At 47.9% G+C, this 20,255-nt stretch overlaps 1 protein-coding gene across 1 annotated transcript; it reads left to right on the top strand.

Moving 5' to 3' along the window:
* The first annotated feature begins 23 nt into the window (after positions 1-23).
* LOC134013498 (microfibrillar-associated protein 3-like) lies at positions 24-1,959 on the top strand. The gene is made up of 4 exons (XM_062453006.1): positions 24-159; positions 579-901; positions 1,037-1,654; positions 1,922-1,959. The coding sequence occupies exons 2-4, from the start codon at positions 619-621 to the stop codon at positions 1,957-1,959; spliced, it is 939 nt and encodes a 312-aa protein (XP_062308990.1). The 5' UTR covers positions 24-159; positions 579-618.
* The last annotated feature ends 18,296 nt before the right edge of the window (positions 1,960-20,255 follow it).

Here is a 20,255-nt window from a genome sequence, read left to right on the forward strand (position 1 = left end):
ATCACAATTACCATCACTATCAATGAGTAGATGAACACACCGCGACAGTAAACTATGGACCTCCACGTAGGCTTGTTTACACCGCTGTCATCTGACATGATGTGGCCACGCCCTGCCCTGACCCGATGAACACGGAAGTTTGTCGTGATGCTCATGAAGGTAAAGTCAGACCACCATGGTTTTGTCTTCATATCTTGTTATTTGCTACTTCTGTGTTCTGTCTTATCGCAACGAATATTCATTTAGGATGATATCATGTGACAAAGTGAGATGAGGCGTACTTATGAATGTTGTTAGGACATCTCTGTTCAACAGGTGTTTGTGTCAACTTTTGCGAGCCAACTGTCATCCTGCTTGTATAAGGGTTTTTTATTGTTTTGGTTTAAGTGAATTTTATTAATGATTAGCTATCATATGACAGTTTTTCATCAGCAAATATACCAAATAATAATAAAAAAAAGTATATTGCGCAGTCTTATATTCCATCTCACTGATTTGTTATTTTTCACACACCGCAAATGCATTCCCTTTGTAATGTTAGCACTACACCTTTACCCTACTAAAGGCTTGTTCAACAGGTTCCAGATCAACGAGCCTTGATGTGAACAGAGCTCCAACATGTCACCGAAGCGGTTCTGCGTCAGGACATTCCTCAGATGTTTTCTAGCGTGTTTCTCCATATCGGTTGTCCTTTCTAACGGACAAGCGGAGGTACCGACCTCGCACGCGGCCCACAACCGTTCTGCGGTGTCACTCCAGCTCCTGGCCGGTTTAACGCCCCGCAAAGAAATCGTGGTGAAGGAAGGGGCAAGTGCATTGATAGAATGCAACGTGACCGGTTCCAATGACGACATCCAGTGGTACAACTCCAAAGGTGTCGTTCTTGATGCGGATGAAGGAGGTTAGCAGAAATAAAAATGAGCCACTTTAATAAAGCTTAAAGCTTAAATTAAATATTTTTAATGTCGAAAAAAACAGTTGAACTGTCTAATGCGATTGCTCCTATCCTGTCCTTCCCCGCCCCTTCCTCCTCTAGGTGGCAAGTGGCGTGTTGAGGAGGGGGGCGTCCTCAACATAACCAGCGTGTCGTTCAAGGACAGAGGCAGGTACACCTGCATCGCCTCGGGCCCGTCCGGCTCCTCCAACTACACCATCGTCCTCCGCGTGGCCTACGTCTACAGCGGCATGGGCCTCTACTACGTCATCGTGTGCCTGGTGACCTTCACCATCATCATGATCCTCAACGTCACGCGCTTCTGCATGGTCCGGAGCCACCTGAGCAAGACCGAGAAGGCCATCAACGAGTTCTTCCGCACGGAAGGCGCCGAGAAGCTCCAGAAGGCGTTGGAGATCGCCAAGCGCATCCCCATCGTCACCACGGCGAAGACGCTGGAGCTGGCCAAGGTGACCCAGTACAAGACCATGGAGTTCGCCCGGCACATGGAGGAGCTCGCCCGGAGCGTGCCGCTGCCCCCGCTCATCCTCAGCTGCCGGGGCTACGTGGAGGACGCCATGCGGCCCTCCGACGCAACCCGGTCGGAGGGGGAGGCGGCGGGGGGGGGTAGGCAGGCCATCGACGGCCCCCGGCCCGGGGGGGGTGGAGGGGGGTGCGGGGAGTCCTGTGTGGTCCCTGTGCCTGAGGAGGAGGAGGTGGGTAGGGAGGAAGGAGGAGGAGGAGGGGAGCAGGGAGGGGGGAAGGAGGGAAACCTGGATGTCCTGGTGTCTGTACACCCGCAGTTGGAGAGTGTGGTGGCAGGAAGGGAGGAGGAGGAGGGAGAGGAGGAGGAGGAGGAGGGGGGAGAGGAGGAGGAGGAGGAAGAGGAGGAAGGAGAGAAGGAGGAGGAGGGGGGAGAGGAGGAGGAGGAGGGGGGAGAGAGGGCCTCGGAGGACGCCGAGGTGTTTGTGCCCATGCTGGGAACAGGCGCACCCAAGAGCAGAGTCCAGGAGAGCCACATCTAATCACACCTGCATCGCCTCTATGGAAACAAACCAATTAGAGGCCACCAGGAAGTAGAGACTCCGCCCATATATGGCGAGGTGGGCGCGTGAGAGCGAGGCGTGCTTGTTAATGTGTTACTGCCTCTGCCTTCCCACCTGTCAGCAAGGCCATCACTGGTGGGAGGGGCTACTGTGTGTTGCCATGGAGAGGGGTGTTGTGTGTGGTTGGGACTGTGAGGTAGGGCCTATTGTGATTGTTTTGAAAGGTTATTCCTGGCTTTGCCGCTGCAGTGCATACTGTGTTTGAAGCATAGCTAACCGAACCTGAACTTTATCACGCTTCACTCACCTTAATCTAAGCGAGGCTTGATTTGTTCTAAAAATGATGGTTTGATTCATGAACACTATACAATAACATTGTTTGTATACTCAAGCAATAACGACCATTGCTTTAGTGTGTGTCATTGTTTACCCTACACTGGAAATTACTCAGGTGTGAAATTGAAGTGCAGTAATGTCCACATGGTGGAGCTGTTGGGTAACTCTTCTGTGGAGGAGACTGGTTGACCACTCAGGTGAATGACTCAGAGACGACAGCTCTTTACCAGACTAAAGATCCAATTAGCTAACTAATGGGCCCAAGGTCAAATAAACACCTAATTAAACTGGGTGTGAGTCATTCTAATGGTGCACACTTCACTCTCTGGAAAACCACTCTGCTACCTGTGGCAACAGGCATCAATTACTGCAATTATAAAACACTTTAATTATCTGATTTAATAATCAGATAATTAATAAGTTTAATTTCGGTAATATGTTGACTTTGTTGAGGTGAAAATATAGGTTGTGATTAATTTGACTGTTACTTTACTTTTTTCTGAAGATTTAGAATAGGAATGTATTTTTTGTGTTTTTTTTTACTTTTAAGTTTGCTGCCTGTCACCGACTCCTTGGTTTTGAGGAGCAATCGCTTGAAAAGTCCCTTGACAGAAAAGAGACAGGTGCATGATTCTGTAAAACCGCACAGCAAAGTCCTTTGTAATCTTTATTATTTATCATTTTTATTATTTAATGTATTTTCACAATCTTAGTATCCAATGCATTCCCAACACACTATCTGCATATCAAGTAGGCTACTTGGGTGAAAATATCGGGACTTTCATATCGCCTGCTTCATCGCGTGTTTTCCCCAGACTTGAACAGACAAACACAAGACGTCCCATAGTATAAGTCAAGGACAACGTTATCTCTCCAGTGGATCCCTCGTGCGTCTACACAAGAACGCAGCTCTACTCCAACAACATTCATTTGTTATGTTTCAGAAGAAATAGCATTGTTCTACCCCCCCCCCCCCCCCCCCCCCAAAGAAAAGAAAGATTGTGTGTCTGCGTGTGCTCGCAAACTTGCACATGCACGTATTTGTAAATGGAAATGCATGCATGAGGACTGATTGAATATCAGCAGGCTTATTAAAATCATCATTGTTAATTCTTCCATTGCAATGAACCTGAAGTAAAGAGAAGCTAGTTCATGCGGCAGCGTGCCGAATTGGGTGAAGTAGCCGTGCTCGTCTCGCGTTCTCTTAGCCTATCCACTCCAGGACTTCGAACAAATGCACTTCAACACCAGATAATTAGCTCTACCCTTGTCAGTGGTGTTACCCGTGGGGTGCACGTGCTCTGCTTGTGTCTGTGGTGGTGGTGGTGGTGGTGGTGGGCACTGATTTCATACACGTGATAGTTGATAGAAGCTCCGGTGATTACTCTGCCAAGTTTGTTATTGTTTATCACAGCTGAACGTCTGTTGAAGGTCAAACTGGCATTGTTCCACAGTGAATTTGCCTCGAGCAATTACTGCTTTATGTCAAAACTCTGAAATATACTAAACTGAAAAAACAAAACCCTTACATAGGCTATACTAAACACCTAATTAAACATAGCCAAGTTGCCTTGTTGTCTGTCATAAATAAACATGGAAGTTTCATCCTTGGAAATTATTTTGCGCTCTTTTCTGCCATGGGTGCTATTAAGGGTTTTGGTTTTACAAGTTTTTAAACGACCTCTCGTTGGAGCCAACTTGTGGACCGAAGCAGAGCTACTATTTTAATGCGTCAAAATAAAACGTAGGCCAAGTCTACCTTTAACCCTTGTGTTATCTTCGGGTCGTTCTGACCCATCAGTCATTGTGACCCACCGTCGTATTGCGACAACTTTACCGCATACAAAAACAAAGTGAAGCATTTTCTTTTAACCGTTGGGCTGTCTCAGACCCCCCACATTGCGAAGGTTAAAAGAAAATTATTTTTATTTGTTTTTGTATTGGGTAAAATTGGGTAAACACAACGATGGTTCGTTATGAACCTTTGGGTCATGTGACCCGAAGGCAGCACGAGGGTTAAGAAAACTCCAGGACACATCAAAAGCGGTTCTGATTTGACTCACAGCAAGCATTCTGTGCAACCTGGTAGGCTACGATAGGCTACTTTCTCATTGAAGGGCTTGCATGAGTCACCACGCGAGTTAGGTTTTTGTCAGTTTCCTAATTGGTTTACCAATACTGTTCTTTACCAATGTCATTGAATGCTTGATCCCCCCAACGACGATCGATATCCAGTGCAATAATAACAATTCTTTAAAATCTCACATATTCGCCGTGAGACTCAGGCATTTCAGCCATTTCTATCGCCCTCGTGCAACACCTTGTAGCCAATTTCTCACGCTGTTCAACCATTTCTCACGCCGAAGAATAACTTGTCACTCCATAGACAGTCAATAGAAGAGGTGCAGGCATATTGAAATGATGGTTGTCTTGAGTTATACAGGGTTGGGGCAGGGGGGCGATTATGTCAGGGTGGCCGTGAAACCGTAGGAAAATATTCTTCCTTAAATTCATGGGTGAAACGTAGTCATTCGGGGAGTTCGGCATAGTACAAAGAAGCAGCAAATCCTCGTCTTTTCCATTAGTGAACCCTGTTACTGATGGCCGCTTAAAAGCAGGTAATAGGTTAGAAACGGCATAGCATGACATCTTTCATTCATCTTCCAGTTATATAGGCCTATGGTTTTTGAAATAGCCTATACGATTTTGCTGTAGGTCATCGAACCCCATATTCATTTTACATGTCATTTCAAAAACATTATTCTCCTCGCCTGCAGGATTGGAGGTTTGCAAAGATTTTTGCAGGATTGCAAATTGCTCAAAAGTGTCTTGAGGATACTGAATATGAAAATCAGAGGCCATGAAACGGCTCGTCAGAAAGGCCGGTGCGAAAACCAAAATGTCACAAAAAAAGTACATCAAATCCTTTTAACTTAAAACACGTGAAAAAAAAATTGGCTTTCAACTAAGCATTATCTACGATATATTTCCCAAACTGGGCCAGGGTAAAGAGAACCCCATTAGCTTGCGGGTGACCCTAGTGTAATAGAAGCATTAGTCATATGTAGCGGACTAGAACTGATAAGACAATCCACAGCTATCTTCCTCACAGGCCCTGATAGGACCATAGGCAGCAACCCGGGCGCTGTAATTGGCTACTCTGTGGCTCATCTCCGGGGACAATGTACCTTCAACTTCCTGCTAGTATGACTAATATCCTGCATGGCAGGAAGTCCTGGAGGGGCTCTGATTCACCACGGCTGCGAAGCAAAGGAGGTGTCACAGGAACCCTCCGCTCCTAACCTTTCCGCTAAATAATTACAGCGCTCCTCCGTGCTGTCCTCCGCAGGTCGCGGCAATAAGGGTGGGAGTCTTGAGGCAAGCTGAGAGAGACTTCTGTCACCCGGCTAATGGAAGCCAGGGTGGGGGGTGGTGGCAGGGGGAAGCCACAGGTGACTTGGACAGACATATTGGGGTCAGATACTTCATCTCTCTCTCTCTCTCTCTCTCTCTCTCTCTCTCTCTCTCTCTCTCTCTCTCTCTCTCTCTCTCTCTCTCTCTCTCTCTCTCTGTGTCTCTCTTTCTCTCTGCCTGAATCTCTCTCACACTGCCCGACTATCCCCTTCTTTGGCTCTCTCTACCCCCTCCCTCTCTCTTTCTCTAGCTGCCTGACTATCTCTCTCGTTCTCTCTCTTTCTCTCTCTTTCTCTCTCTTTCTCGTTGTCTCTCTCGTTCTCTCTCTCTCTGTCTTGCCCCCCCTCCCAGTTCTCTATCTGCGGTAGAGCAAGGCTGTGTCAGGGACATTTTAACTTATGCATTAGCAGGGCAATTTAGAGTAGCCAACGATGTCATGGGCTGAGGGTCTATGGATGAAAGAATGGGGTTGTTCTAGTATTCAGGCCTGGTCTGTCGATGTTTCACACAGTCACACACATACCATATGGCTCATTCTCTTTCTCTCCTCACTCTCTTTCTTCCTTTCTCTCTATTTATCTACTCTCCCTTGCTCCCCCCTTCCTCCCCCACCCTCTCAAACCCCCTCTCTCCCTCGTTTTTTTCACTCTCTCTATTTCTCATCCTCTCATTTGCACAGTTCCTTCTCTGATAGTTATCCATGTTATCCGTAACTCCTATTGTCTTCTACTGCTTCAAAGAGAAATTTCACACCACAGTAGATAAGCTAACAAGATTCCGTCTGTTTTTTGATTAAACTCACTGTCAGAGACATAGGAGAAGTCGGCGGCGGCGGGGGAGGGGGGGGGGGGGTGCACGTTCAACGCTCCGTGACGGCAAAGTTTAAAGAATGTTTCATAGTGCGGTCGTTGCTGATTTACAGAGTGACTTTCTCCTCATAAATATGCAGTGATGCCACTCATGAAACATTTATTGTAACAGCCAGCTGCTTCCGCCATCTTGTCAAAGTCAAACAGGAGAGCGCGTCTTTCTCGACTCCTTATCGTGTCTTGTCGAAAAGTGACCGGCTTTTCTGTGAAATTTCAAAGCGTCACTGGGGACTTTTTTTGCGTTTCTAGTAAGAATCGTCCTCAATAGATTTCTAAAGACTCTGAATGTGATAGTGGCTAAATGTGTCTTGAGACCACATATTGTTTCTAGCTGTGCCAGAGTCTCTGTACACCACACGTCACACATTTATCCAGGCCACATGAAACAGCGTGCCAATTACACACTCCATTTGGTGGAAACATTTTCTTTTTGAAGGCAACAAAATACCCACATCCCCTCCAAACGAAACTAAAACAGCTCTTTAAAACACTCAGTGTGGTGTCCCTCCGTGCCTGACCAGAGGAGGATGGGAAGATGAGGAGGAAGGGATGGAGGGATGGAGGGGGGGCGGAGAGGAAGATACAAAGAGATTGTGTTGATTTGAGCCACCTCTCGTCTTTCACAGATCAGAGCCCAAGAACACACAATGCGAAGTACACGGCCTCCTTCCTCACACACACACACACACACACAAACACACAGCCGTGCCCCACACACACACTCCACTCTGACAAGCTTTAGAGATTCCCGAGAAACTAGTCAGCCAAGCAGGCCTTTGCTGATCCCATTCGCTGTGCCAGTCAGTCTCAGACAATAGCGGCTAGCGGCTAGCTAGCCACAGTCCCAATACCCATACTACCATGCTGTACTAAGGTACTATGCGAGGAGAGGGACAAAGTTCAAGGCACAATTTTGCGACAAAGAATGAGATTTGAGACGCAAGGCCAGTTAGTAATGCAACATGATGGATGCCAACTGCCGTTAAAAATAAAGAAAAAGCTGTCGACAGACGTAGTCGACAGACGTAGAGCTAGCAGCTAGCTAGCCCAAGTTATGCCTATGGGGAGTGAGAAGGCTCACAGCTCAAGGTGCATTTGAACTGAGCAAACTGAAAACATCTGCCAGGCAACTAAGCATCAAAGCCTGTTCCCATTTCCAATTCCTTTCTATGGCGGCGGCGTAATATGCTGGGAGAAGACAAAACAAACAAAGCAACAAAAACTCATTTGTTTAACGCGCGGAGCCTTAAGTATTTGTGACGTCTCGAAGCAGGAGAGACGGAGAGCAAACAACTACTGATCAGAAGAGAACAACCAGGGAGAATGCAGATGTTTTGATCTGTGTGTTTGTGTGGGCGTTTGTGAATAGGTGTGCGCGTGTGTGTGCGTGTGTGCGTTTGCACATATCCGGGCATGTGTGTATGCGTGTGTGAGAGAGAGAGAGATAGATAGAGAGAAAGAGAGAGAGACGGAAAGAGATGAGGAAAGTTGAGAATAAACCAACATTTATTCCTTCATGTGCGTGCGGGGATGTGCACGTTTAAACCCTGTGTGTACGCGCACAGGTTCGAAGTGGAGAACCTCAAACTCCGTGCTGCTCTTGATCAGCGTCTCTGACCGTACCCGTCAGGACGGCAGCGGGAGTGGGCCGCGTACCGAAACAAGTGTCCCCCGCGATGCCTCACGCAGAGAGAGATGGATAAACACAAATGTCAAACGGGAGGCTGGGTTTGAAGATTGAAGAAGGGTACTTTCTCTTCCGACGTGGGAGAGAGAGAGGAGGAGAGGGGGAGGGGCTGCTATCTCCGAACCCTCTCTGGTGAGTCTTGCCCTCGCTCTCCTCCCCTCACAGTCAAAGCTGAGGAGGACTTGAGGGTACGTGTGGCGAAGTGGCATATCTTACCGAGAGCCTCTGGGAGAACACGCAGCCTTCACATCTCCATCGAGCACCGCGGCGTTGACAATTAAAGTAATGACTTATTTCATGTTTCAGGAAGTTCGTTTTGTTTGAAGACGTTTTCGTGGAGCTGAAGTGTTTTGGTGGTGAGGACTTGGGTTTTGAAGAGGCCGCTGGACTTGAGATTGGATGAGGACAGCGAGATCAAAAACAACAAAGGGAAGAACGAATGTGTGTGTTTCCGAAGAATAGTCCAACACACACTGTTTGAGAAAGTTTATTGAAATCCGCTGACGTGTAAAATAAAAAAGAATCTTATTTTCCAGCAGTGGGTTTTGCCAATTTTTTGCGATGCCTTTTTATGACTCCCACCAATTACCGTGAAATCCAGGGGAGGTTAGCCAAAAAAGCTAAACAGAATCCCATCGCCCTAAAAAACTCTAAATGATCTTGGCAAGGAGGAACAGGCCATTTCATTTCCAGTAGTGTTTAGTTTTATCGTTTAGCCGCGTAACAGAAGACAGCTGTGGAGCGATGCCTGGTGATCAGATGCACCTCCACAGAGAGATGCCTCGCTGTGGAGGGATGCAGGAAGATCGTCCGCCGGGCTTTTATCCAAGAAACAGCTTCACGAGGGAATACCACCTTCGGTAAACAAAGCAATCACCCCCCTTCCCTCCCCACCTCACACACACACACACACACATAATCACACATACACATACTTATACCCACAGATATACACACACACAGCCCCCCCCCACACACACACACACACAAAACAACAGGTGCAACTCCTAGCTGGCAGGAACTCTTTGAAGTCTTCATTTGCAGGTTAAGATGATACATCGTCCTGATGCTGGAAGGAAAAGTCATTATGAGTTCCTATTTGTTTTGTTGACAGGGCGCTGTAATAGATTTGGGCCAGAGACGACTCCTTCTGCATGTCTGACACACTCTGAGGGACTTTCCAACATCAGGATATTAAAACCGGTCGATAACGCTGAATTGCGGATGCGTCTGTTTGCTGCATGATTGCCGGCTCACTGGAAAGGGTTGCAAAACAAACTGCCTGATTTGCATGAAATGGAATTCATAAAGTCGTTCATGTTTTTTTATAGAGGTTTAAATGGGCAGGGTTGTGTACACTTTGATCATCCAATACTTGAGTATACAATGTTTACTTGGGTACACATTGCTCCACATTGATCTGTGGTCTGTGTATAAGGTACATCACTCAACTCACTTACACACACACACACACACACACACACACACACACACACACACACACACACAGAGCCTGCCTAATGGGACAGTTCTCCAGTCTGTCTGTGGATATTCTCTGACCTGTGGTTTAATGGTATGGAACTAATAACACAGCAGCCTCTGCAGACTCGCGTTTTCACCTCACGCACATCAACCTGGATATCCCTGCCTCCTTACCTGCCCTGGGGGGGAAACTGCAATAGACAGCCTGTGTGTGTGTGTGTGTGTGCATGCCTGTGTGTGTGTGTGCATGCCTGTGTGTGTGTGTGATTGTGTAAAAAAGCTGCAATAGTGCCAGTCAGTCGGCTCCATTAGCTATTTATGACTGGCCTAAAGGGGGCTCCACTCTGAATTCTGATGCGCAGATCACAGAACACTATCAGACACTTCCCACTCTCTCTCTCTCTGTCTCTCTCTCTGTCTCTCTCTCTCCTCCATCTCTGCCCATTTCTCTCCTCTCTCCATCTCTAATCCTCCTTTCATCCATCTCTTCCTTATCTCTCCCTCTTTCCCCTCTCCCTCTCTTTTCCTTTTACTGTTCTTTACTTCCCCTCCTTTCCTCCTCATCTCTCCTCCTCCTTCCCCACCTCTCCTCCTCCTTCCCATTCTCTCCTCCTCCCCTCCTCTCCTCCTTCCCCTCCACTCCTCACCTCCCCTCCTCCCCTCTCCTCCTCCTCTCCTCACCTCACCTCCCCTCTCCTCCTTCCCTTCCTCTCCTAACCTCATTTCCCCTCCTCTCCTCCCCTCTCCTCCTCCTTCCCCTCCTCTCCTCCTCACCTCCCCTCTCCTCCGGCGGCGATCTCACAGTCACGGCGGCTCCTCGAGAGACAACAGCGTCCCCGCGGTGCAAGGCGGCGTCGCCACAACGATGTTCGAGTACCGGCCCACGGCGATGTTCTGGGAACGCGACAGTCGTTATTCATGGGGACCCAGCGGTGGCACCGTGGGCCGGTACTCGACCCCCGTACCTCTGGACGTGGGCGACGCTCCACGCTCACGTGCCAGAACGCCGGGCGCCCTGTCTCTGCCGCTTAGTGCTCCCTGAATCAAGGCTCGCTCCCGTGTCAGGGGCGGACAGAAGCACTAAATGTTTGCAGCTGCCATATTGGCTGTGCATCTGGGTTGTTAACCTGCAGGGCTGCGGAGCGTAACTCTGTCAGGGTGACAGAGGTCGTTTGCAGCCGCGCCGGAGTGATGAGCCAGAAGCTCAAATATGAACTCTGGATCTTGGATCTTGGAGTTTCAGTTGTGTTCTCTGTGGGCCTCCCCCAACCGATTACGCAAACATACACACCCACATCGCACATTTCAGAGAGTTTATTTAACACCAGAAGTGCTGTTGATAATGTAGGAGGACTTGTTCTATCAACACTCACTCCTGGTGAGAAATTAACAGTTTGAACTTTTTCCAAGTGCCACCTTAACCCCGCCCACTCTGTGTCGTCACAGTTTGACTAGAACACGTTCGACTTGACGAACGCCGGCGTAGATGAAACCCGACGACGGCAGAACTGCTCTGACCCCCCCCAGCGCACCGCAGCGGTTGACCGTTAAATCCCCCGGGTTAATGAGACCCTCCTGGCCCGTCGTCACGGTTTCCTCTAGGCCTGGAGACAACACACGGCTCTGTTGTCGCGGAGGCCTCCAAGGTCAACCTCATCCGACACGCTTCCCTAACCATGTGAAGAATTTCACAGCGCCTCAGAGCCTCGGGCCGGGACCTGAATACCAAGAGGGATTAATCACTGTCACAGGATTACGGACGTGTACCAGGCTCTCAGGTAGTCTGGGCGGAAGAACATGCCTTAGAACAGGCCTTCCACTGTAGCTATTCAAAAGGTTGCTGCATTGAACCACTGTCCTACATGGAACCCCAGCGTATCTCGGTCAGGTTCTGTGTGGAACCCCAGTGTATCTCAAAGGTTCTGTGTGGAACCCCAGTGTATCTCAAAGGTTCGGTGTGGAACCCCTCGACGGTTCTCTTCTTTCCTGACGGCCGGTTCTAAAGGCGAGGTGGTGCTGCATCCAGACTGCAGTTCCTCTCTCTGGGAGGGTTCTAAATCTCACCTGACATGGACGACCGTCCCATCTGGGATTTATGAAACATTTAGAGCCGGCAGAGATGATTGATATGAGTGTGGAGTAGAGAGGAAAGAGGAGGAGGGCAGAGTGGAAACAGAGACCGATTGGAGAGAAACCGAGAGAGACGGGAGACAGAGGGAGAAAGATGGAGAGTGTTGACACCCCCTCCGGAGAGATCCAGAACAGGATTCATCACACGAGAAGGGATTCCTGTCACGTATGTTGTGCAGTGTCTATCTTCCAGGTTAGAAGGAGCTTCATATCAAGTAAGGCTGATCCAAGTTCTCACTGTCTCCAGTCATGAAATCATCATACCACTAATCCCCATGTGGACTTTAACTGTATAAGAAGTAAGTCACACAAGATTATACTTAAGATTTTATCCTTATAATGAAAAAGGTTTGGACTGAGTGATTGTCTGTTGTGTGAAGTGTAGTGTAGATTAGACGCATAATCTTTTACTCATTCTTTCTTAAGTGTGGAGTGAGATGTTTGGTTATGCGAGTATAGATTACAGGTGGCTGATAAGCATCATTGATAATTGTGATGGGAATTCAAATTGATTCCAGACTCATTTACAGGATGTCGGCTTATCAGACATTTGTACAGCGATTTTGTGTGTTGAAAATGATATAATCATTTCCAAAAATAGAAAAGGGAGGACTGATAGTCAGATTTTCTATGTACATGAAGCTTGTGTCTTCGGGATGTCAAGAGGTCGCTCAGTGGGCTCCTAGAAGGACACATATAGATCTGGGAATGCACTCTGTGCAACCTCAGGAGAGCGAGGAAGTAGATAATGGTCTCCAAACTCAGTTACGACCGCATCACCTGTGGGCCATTTCCCCTGTGCATCATTCGTGGAATGTGTACTGTTTAAGGGCATGTTTTGGTGGTTACTATATCTGTACTGTCCAGCTCATGTATATAATTGCCATCTAAGAGACATGTTTCTCACTCATGCCAACCACTCTGCCTGACGTGGTGACATGATCCGAGCAGATCGCCTAATAAACGAGAAGTGAACTCTTTTTCATTGTGGTGTTTTCCTGGGCCTATCTTCTGACAGAAAAATCATCTAACAATGTCATTGTCAAGTGTTTGATGTGTATCTAAAGAAACTCCTGTAACCACGCTCTAACCACCCAGACTAACTGTGTGTCTAGGCTGAGACAACTGACAAACCAACCGATTCAGAGTCATCTTTGTCCTAAAAAAACATGCAAATAACTTTCTCCTCTCAGTTGTTAATCATCCGTCATCAAACATCGTTAACGACATCATAACCAGTCCCATCGTTTGTTTGAGGAATTAGAGGGAGGATGAGTTGTCTGTTTACGGAATCGGGGCCTAGAACAAACAGAATCTTGTTTGTCATCTGCCGATGGCTCAGACGACACGTTTATGGGAGCGGACAGTCAGCCAACACTGACAGGAAGGAAGGAAGGAAGATCCAAAACCAATAACCAAACACTGAAACACTGTGAACACCTGATGACATTTGTGGCATGTGTGATATTTCATCATTATCGTGCGGTTTTATTTATTTATCACCTTTAGCATTTATTCCCTAAGCACTTACCACTTTGTACACTTTAGTTTTATTTCCATATCGTCTTTTATCCTTATTGCTGTTAGTCTTGATCAACGCTGGAACCCCTTGGAGCAATCTCTGGCACGAGAATTTCCTTCGGGATTAATAACGTTTTATCTCATCATATTTTGAGGAAGTAACCGTAAGTGACGCTGTGAATTGTGGGTGTTTTTCCTCATGAGCGCTTCCCCTCCAGAGTGGCGTCAGTGCCTGTGGCACATAGCGTGTCAGGGATGAAGGGCCACACAGCTCACCATAGTTAATCAGTGTGGACAAGCTGGATGGTGGGGTTCTCTTGTCAAACATTCAGACACACACACACACACACATACTCTCTCACACAGACACTCGTAATCACACACACGCACACACACTTACACATTCACACACAAGTTTGCATGGCTATTCTTGTGGAGACGTTCAAAGTCCTGTTTTCCTTAACCCCTTAATCCTAAAACGTTCCCTAACTTCTAAACCCAACCCCTTATTCTAACCCCAACACTCCATCTAACGCCCTTAAACCCCTCTAGAAATATATAGCGCTTCAAGGTGTGAGGATCAAGATGGCCCCCACGAGTTTCCTTGTTTACTATTATTGATGGGACATCTGGTGCCGAGAACAAAACCCCACATACATACACAAACTCTCTCTCTCTCTCTCTCTCTCTCTCTCTCTCTCTTTGTCACACACACACACACACTTTCTGTCTCACACAGGCACACTCATCTCCTTTTACAAACAATCTCTTAGCTCCCCCTTTCCCTGCTTACCATCCAACGCCCCAGAAGCATCCGACACGTCAATGTCGTTTTCTACACAAATTAGCTCATCTATTAAATTAAATTTTAATTTTCTTTATTACAGGCAGATAGAAAGACCCTCTGGCTGCAGCTCTCCAGGCCTCCACTCGACTTATGGTAATGTGCCCGTTGGAGACACTTATAGTTAAATGCAAATGAATTCTAATCTTGGAGAAAACGGGATGTGCCCATTAATGTTATATCACCCAGGGAGATTCTGGATTTTTCGTTTTAAGGTAAAAATGGAATTTGGCCATTTGTCTTGTGAGAAGCTGCTATCGGCTTCGACATTGCTTGTGGGGTCGAGAGCAGCCAGGGTTTATAAAACAGGGTAATTCCACTTGAAAATAATCATGGGGTCCCATCAGTCGATAACTGCGTTTACACCAAATGCTTTCTGCGAAAGATTGGGCAATTTTCTCTGTTGCAGTACTTCAGTAATGGCTGAAATCTATTTTTTTAAGCCGAGAAGAGAGGGAGAGTAAGAAAAGCTGTTGGTGGCTGCAACATAAATTTCCTGCAGGAGTCAGAACATAGCACCAGAATAACAGACTATCTCTAACCCAACGTGTCACCGAAAACGATGCCTCCTTTTCCTCGAGTTAGTCTGGTTGAGATTCAGGAGAAGACATGTTCACAAACAGGGCTGGAAATGTGAAGCCTGCGACACATTTTTAATGGTCTGTCAACTCGAGGCTACTTCCTGTACAAATTGTTTGTTGCTCACAAATTTGCCGGCAATTCAACCGTACGCTCTGTTTTTGTGCTCTGAAATATTAACGCCGCCCTTCCTCATAAATCAAAAATGGAGCTGAATACAGTCTGTCACAAGCGACACGGGCGTCTGAGAACGATGTCAGTCCTCCCCAAAGATGAAAAGCCTGCCTGACTATGTTATTCTTTGTTATTGACTTAATCAAAGTGTGTCAGATCGCTACTTTGAGCTTCACGTCATCTTGTTTACCATCTTTGGAACCAATGACATTCACACTGGCTATTAAAGCTGCCAGGATGGATAGCGAGTTGGAGCCGGATATTTTTTATAGATATTTTGATGTTACAAATAGCTTTTGGATGGCTAGGCCTGTCTATATAACCCTTTATTTTCTGGCGCAGAACTTAGCAAGCCTTTAACAGGCTATCATTGTTTGTCAGCTATACCTGGACAAATGACAGCAAACAACGATTCTGTTTAGTTTGTCCTTTTGACAAGACCGAAGAAAGGTTTTTAGTCTAGTGCTTGCCTTGAGTCTACTTGCTTGCCCAGTTCAACAAAGCCAAACAAATAGTTATTGAGAAGTAAACCACACACACACTATGTACTTCTGCAGATTCATGAGTTAGGAGTTCTCCTGGCTCAAGGCTAGAATCTGCCCTCATAAATATCAAGACTCGACACACTTTCAAAGATTCAAACCTTCTGAAAGTTTGTTTGGTCGAGGCAGGGCCTTGTTGTTTTTAGTTAACCCCTCAGGACTTTTTGCTGTCTGGTTGGTCAGACCAAACTCTGACAATAGAGCTCTCCAGATGCAAATGAAGACTACACACACACCAACACACACACACACACACGGTGGAAAAACTACGATTATCGACCATAAATAAACCAAAACCACATTCTAGAGCGTAAACACAACCTGTCAGTTAGACTGAACTTGAAAAGAAGCAGCGAGGAGGGATAGAACGAGGGAGGAGAGAGTGAAAGAGAGAGAGACAGAAGGAAAAGGAGAGATGGAGGCTGAATTATTTATGTGATGAGAGACTGTGGAGCCTTGTGTTGCCCAGCTCTATGGCACAGTCAGTACTCTCCGCAAAATTTGAATTCAGCAATCGCCTGACCTTTTCCTGCATTGGATAGTGTTGTGGAGAGGAACAGGCGTCTGGAGACAACAAAAAACACCAGCCTGCAGATTGACATTTCAGATGGAGTCTCGTCATCCAAAGTGTCCTCCACAGGGGAGCTCTCCTTCACAAGTGTGAGCGACAGCGCCTGTTCCTCACTTTTACATCCCTTTTTTTTGTATTCAATTAGCCGACACTTTCATCCGAAGCGACGTGCAAATGGACGGCCTGTCTTTACAAGCCACATAGCAGGGGTAATCACATCCCAGACACCATGCACGCTGGTTGGTATTACATCGATGATAAGTTCCACCTTAAACCTAACTAAGAACCTGAATGTAATTCCAGCATCTCTCCACCATCTCACACAACCACACACACACACCATCCACCCACACAACCCCACACACACACCATCCACCCACTCAACCCCACACACACACCATCCACCCACACAACCCCACACACACACCATCCACCCACACAACCCCACACACACACCATCCACCCACACAACCCCACACACACACCATCCACCCACACAACCCCACACACACACCATCCACCCACACAACCCCACACACCATCCACAACCACACACACACACCATCCACCCACACAACCCCACACACACACACCATCCACCCACACAACCACACACACACACACCAACCACAACCACACACACACACCATCCACCCACACAACCCCACACACACACCATCCACCCACACAACCCCACACACACACCATCCACCCACACAACCCCACACACACACCATCCACCCACACAACCCCACACACACACACCATCCACCCACACAACCACACACACACACCATCCACAACCACACACACACACCATCCACCCACACAACCCCACACACACACACCATCCACCCACATAACCACACACACACACCATCCACAACCACACACACACACACCATCCACCCACACAACCCCACACACAACCACACACCATCCACAACCACACACACACACCATCCACCCACACAACCGCACACACACACACCATCCACAACCACACACACACACCATCCACAACCACACACACACACCATCCAACCACACAACCACGCACACAAAACAAAGCTCATCTTCCGTGAACAGCCTCACGCCAGCTCTTCCACTCGGGCGAGTGCCAACTGGACGCCCCCCCCCCCCCACACACACACACACACCGTTTCCCGTGACCTTTGACCCGGTGATGTGTCCGACCTGGAGGGACAGAGGGACGGGGGGACGGCTGGCGGCGGTGGCTGAGGGAGGGGTTATCCGGGTCACTCCTCCCCGCCGCTCCCCCGGCACGCTCCTCACGGCCGGTTAGCTGCGACAGATGGCCGCCAAGTTGGCGCCGTCGGAGGCGGGCAGGCGGTGAGAGACAGGCGGGAGGAGGGGAGGGGGAAGGGGGGGGAAGCGGGCACTGAGAGCGGCTGAGGCTTATTGGAAGGAAGAGAGGCTGGGCATGTCTCTGGGATACTCAGGGAGACGGGATGGAAAAGGAAGGGGGGAAAGTAATTGGAGATGAAAGACAGAGAAATAACGAAAATAGGAGGAAACATGATGGATGAAAAGAAAGAAAGACAGGAAGAAACGAACAAACAAACGGTCGAACTAAGAAACGAAAAAAGTCCTGTTTCTGTGCTCCGTTAATGCCCCACCAACACCACACAGTGCCACGTCACCTCCTGTTCAGACGCGTTTGTTCACTGTCCCTCTCGTTGATATCCTGTTACAGGAGATATGCAAGACAGACCACAGGTAACGATGTAATCTCGTTGAGTTATGATTGGAAATGAGATGAGGTCCCCCCCGCCCCCCCGCCCCCCCACCCGAGGACGCAGGGGGATTTATAGACACGGCGAGAGCGTGTCACCGGGTTGCATCCCTTCATCAGAACCACTCTGGTCCCTACGGATAGATTTGATAGAAGTGGAATTAACCTACCCCGCGTCGCGACCGGCTATATTTGCTGCGATACATTCGACAGGAAATAGAAACTGTTTACCTGTGTTTTCACAGCGTTGAGGGAACTTGAGGCCTGAACGCCTAATTGAACAATGAAGGGAATGAAACGGAACGGAGAGGAATGGAGGGAATGTGAGAGGCACCGGCCTGTTCTCGAGACTCAATTATTATTCTCCTGGTTTCACTTTCACACCTCGCATCGACTTGCTCCTTCACCCAAGCCTGAAATTAAACATATCCATCTCAACAAATAGAACTGGCATTCCGTTAATTAAAATGTCGGCGTAATTCATTAAGTCGTAAACTCGTTAAAAATCCAGACCGCCTCGATGGATTAATTACTATTGGGTAGACTACTATTGGGCTTGAAGATGGAGAGTTGAGACGCGCTTACAATAGCCCGCAATCAATGCTCCTGACGGATTAAACAGGATGCTCTCTATAACCCGCTTTTCCATGCAGTGCTACATTGTTAAAGCCTCCAGCCGGTCTGTCGCTACTACCTGAAATTGTGACCGGCGTCTGACTGGCATCTCCGCGCAACGACGGTTACCACGGCAATAAGACGTTGTGGGTCTGTACGCGAGTGAGTCACGGCAGGACATTAATGTTGTGACTGATGAGGGAAGAAGTGGTCTATATATAGGCCTATATACGCGAGGGTGAAGGTTCAACAGTGTGCTAGCACCGTGTTATTCCGTGCTTGACGGGGATCTGAAGATTCACGCTTTCAAAGGATAACAGAGTTGACTGCCATGTCTGAGTAGGCCTATTATTAGGTTACTTTGCATCTCGGCCCTCATGTTTGCTCTTCTTATGAATTCAAACCAGCTTGCACCTTTGGGGAGTTTTATTGAGTAGCCTATACCATTGGTGAAATGTAAGTGTTCAAGGAAGGAAAAAAAATAGAAAACAATCTGTGTAGGAGATTTAAGATGTATTTTTATGTAACTCCATAATTCCACCACTCCACATAGTTCTAATCCTGCTCAGGCCTGTAGTAGGAAGTACATTAGAGCTGAGTAGAGTAGAGCAGAATAGAGCGGAATAGAGTAGGGCACAGTAGAGAACAGTACAGTAGAGTAGAGCAGAATAGAGCAGAGTAGAGTAGGGCACAGTAGAGTACAGTAGAGTACAGTAGAGTAGAGTAGAGTAGAGTAGAGTAGAGCAGAATAGAGTAGGGCACAGTAGAGTACAGTACAGTAGAGTAGAGTAGAGTAGAGTAGAGTAGAGTAGAGCAGAGTAGGGCACAGTAGAGTACAGTACAGTAGAGTAGAGCAGAATAGAGTAGAGTAGGGCACAGTAGAGTACAGTAGAGTACAGTAGAGTAGAGTAGAGCAGAATAGAGTAGGGCACAGTAGAGTACAGTACAGTACAGTACAGTAGAATAGAGCAGAGTAGGGCACAGTAGAGTACAGTACAGTAGAGCAGAGAGCTGTAGCTGGTTGGTAGCCATCCACTGTGTAAATATGAAGCAGGCTACCTGACCCATAGGGATGAGTCAGCATGGTGGCTCACCACCAGAGAGGTCAGCCTGGGGGTAGGTCACCCCAGAGGTCACCTACCTGCCTGCCAGCTCTGCTACTCGCTCCCTCTCTCCCTCTCTCTCCCTCTCTCTCTCCCTCTCTCCCTCTCTCACCCTCTCTCTCTCGCTCTCTCCCTCTCGCTCACTCCCTCTCTCTCCCTCTCTCTCCATCCATCTCTCCCTCTCTCTCTTGCTCTCTCCCTCTCTCTCTTGCTCTCTCCCTCTCTCTCTCTCCCTCTCTCTCCATCCATCTCTCCCTCTCTCTCTTGCTCTCTCCCTCTCTCTCTCGCTCTCTCTCTCTCCCTCTCTCTCCCTCTCTCTCCCTCTCTCTCCCTCTCTCTCCATCCATCTCTCCCTCTCTCCCTCTCTCTCTCGCTCATTCTCCCTCTCTCCATCCATCTCTCCCTCTCTCTCTCGCTCTCTCTCTCCCTCTCTCTCTCTCCCTCTCTCTCCCTCTCTCTCCCTCTCTCTCCTTCTCTCTCTTGCTCTCTCTCTCTCTCCCTCTCTCTCCCTCTCTCTCCCTCTCTCTCCCTCTCTCTCCATCCATCTCTCCCTCTCTCGGTCTCTGTGGGCTTCAGGGTGGACAGAGGGGGGTTGTGACCCTGATAGTCATGATAAACAGCTCAGCCCTGCAGCTCTGCTAGCTACTGTATG

The sequence above is a fragment of the Osmerus eperlanus genome, chromosome 27, assembly GCF_963692335.1.
Source record: "Osmerus eperlanus chromosome 27, fOsmEpe2.1, whole genome shotgun sequence".
In the NCBI taxonomy this organism is placed as follows: domain Eukaryota; kingdom Metazoa; phylum Chordata; class Actinopteri; order Osmeriformes; family Osmeridae; genus Osmerus; species Osmerus eperlanus.